The sequence below is a fragment of the Crocuta crocuta genome, unplaced genomic scaffold, assembly GCF_008692635.1.
Source record: "Crocuta crocuta isolate KB4526 unplaced genomic scaffold, BGI_CrCroc_1.0 scaffold1307, whole genome shotgun sequence".
In the NCBI taxonomy this organism is placed as follows: domain Eukaryota; kingdom Metazoa; phylum Chordata; class Mammalia; order Carnivora; family Hyaenidae; genus Crocuta; species Crocuta crocuta.
The window spans coordinates 304,212-306,189 of NW_027533394.1; the positions used below are offsets into that span (position 1 = coordinate 304,212).

Below are 1,978 nucleotides of genomic sequence, written 5' to 3' on the forward strand. Positions count from 1 at the left end.
GGTTCTGACCCTTGCTCTGAGAATCAATTAGTATGCAAGTGATCATAACTGTGCCTCAGTCTTCCCATCTATGAAACCAAGATAATGGTATCTCCCTGGTAGGGTCATTTTGAGGAATTAAATGTAAAAGGTCTCAATAAATAAAGTACCTGACACACAATGGTGCTCAATAAATGGCACTCCTATCCTAACACAGGTCTGGACAATTAGTTCTGTCTCCCTCATCAGAGCAGGACTAGCACACCATTCAGATCAGGGGTCAGACTTTTAGGCACCCACTTCCAACCTTTGGGCTTCTCCCATGCTCTCCAGAGATGGTAAGAAAGTCTCACAACCAAAGCCCACCCTATTAGCAATCATTCAACATTGTAGACATTTTTATAACATGCATTATGAGCTGAACACTGATAAAATATTTTCAGGAATATCTTCTTTGGGGCACTGATAAACCAGTAACGAAAAGACAAAAACACATACCATAAATACAAGACAGAAGAAAGTAAACATTAACATGTGCCAAGCGTCTACTGTGTGCCACAGAAGAGTAATTCTTCAGTGTCAAGGAATGGTTGGTGGAGGTGGGCACTGAAGAATTGGGGGGTGGGGGCAGGGTCCAGGCCAAAGGGGTCTTTTTGGAACAGCTGTGTATACAGATCTACCCACGCTGCGGGNCTAGGGGGTGGGGGTGCTATCATCTAGTGGGAAAAAGCCAAGGAAGCTGCTAAACATCCTACAATCCACAGGACCTACCTCACAGCAAAGAATTATCTTGCTAGAAATGTCAACAATACCGCTGTTGAGAAACTGCACTCTACAAAGAGCACCACATACTGGCAAAACTCCAGGGAAGGTCATGAATTTGAGCTATGTCTGCAAAGAAAGCCCCTGGTGCTAGGAAATGATTTAGCTAGAACATCTCTGGGGTGGAGGAACACATCAGGATTCCAAACAGACTGCCTATGGGGGTAGATGGGAGGAATCCATGGTGTATCATTTAGAAATGAGGAGTTAAGATATGAAAGAGAGGTGTTACCTAGCCACCCTTTGCCCCCTCTTCCCCAGTTTTGTTGAGATATAACTGACATATAACACTGTATTAGTTTCAGGTGTACAACATGATTCCGTATCCGTCCATATCAAGAAATGATTACCACAGTAAGTTTAGTTAACATCCATCACCTTACATAAACGACTTTTCTCTTGTGATGAGAACTTTTAAGATCTATTCTTTCGGCAACTTTCAAATACACAATCCGAAAAGCCAAAACCACTCTTCCAAAGCCAAAACCCAAATCACTGTATCCCATCAACCTAATTTCCTACACAGCATGTATCACAGCCAAAAACTGTCTTGTTTTCTCCTTCTTTATTATTGTCTTTCCCCTCTTGAATGCAAGTCCCCTAAGAGTAAGGCTTACTCTATTCTCCGCTGTTTCCACAGAACCTCGAATAACTCCTAACAGTAAGCATTCAATAAATTTGGCGAGCGAAAAAGTTCTTTTAACGGCTTCAGCGGTAGCAAAGGGGTAATTCCGAAGCCCTCCCACCTCTGAGATGGGGGTGGAGGGTGGAGACCCCAAGCACTCCGGCTGGAGAGGCGAGCCTTGGATCAGAAATTCAAAAGTGCCGCCTCCAGCGTAGAGTAAGAAAACGGACGAATTGGAGCACACCAGTGAGAAACGGGAGGGGGCGCTGGGCTGAGGCAGAAGTGTACCGCTGGGGACCGGGGGCCAAGGGAGGNAGTGACATTTGGGGAAGAGGTTCGAGTCACAAAACTCGAGCGGGCAAAGCAGGTTCGAGCTGAGTCGGCTCGGGACGGGGAGGAACCTCTGAGGGTTCCCGACAGTTCAGGTCGCACGGGCTGGGTTGAACTACTCTGCTACGGGATAGGGGGTCCAGGCTGGGACGTGCGGAGGGCCGCAGCCAGGTTTATCTCACCAGAGCCATTGGGTCCAATGATGGCGGTGAACCTCTGAAA

The 1,978-nt window shown here is 46.6% G+C and overlaps 1 protein-coding gene across 1 annotated transcript in view; it reads right to left on the reverse strand.

Moving 5' to 3' along the window:
• Positions 1–1,978, reverse strand: part of SMC1A (structural maintenance of chromosomes 1A) — a 35,681-nt gene that overhangs the window by 28,775 nt on the left and 4,928 nt on the right. The window contains 1 exon segment of the mRNA XM_077748285.1: positions 1,939–1,972. Coding sequence (XP_077604411.1) covers positions 1,939–1,972 — 34 coding nt within the window.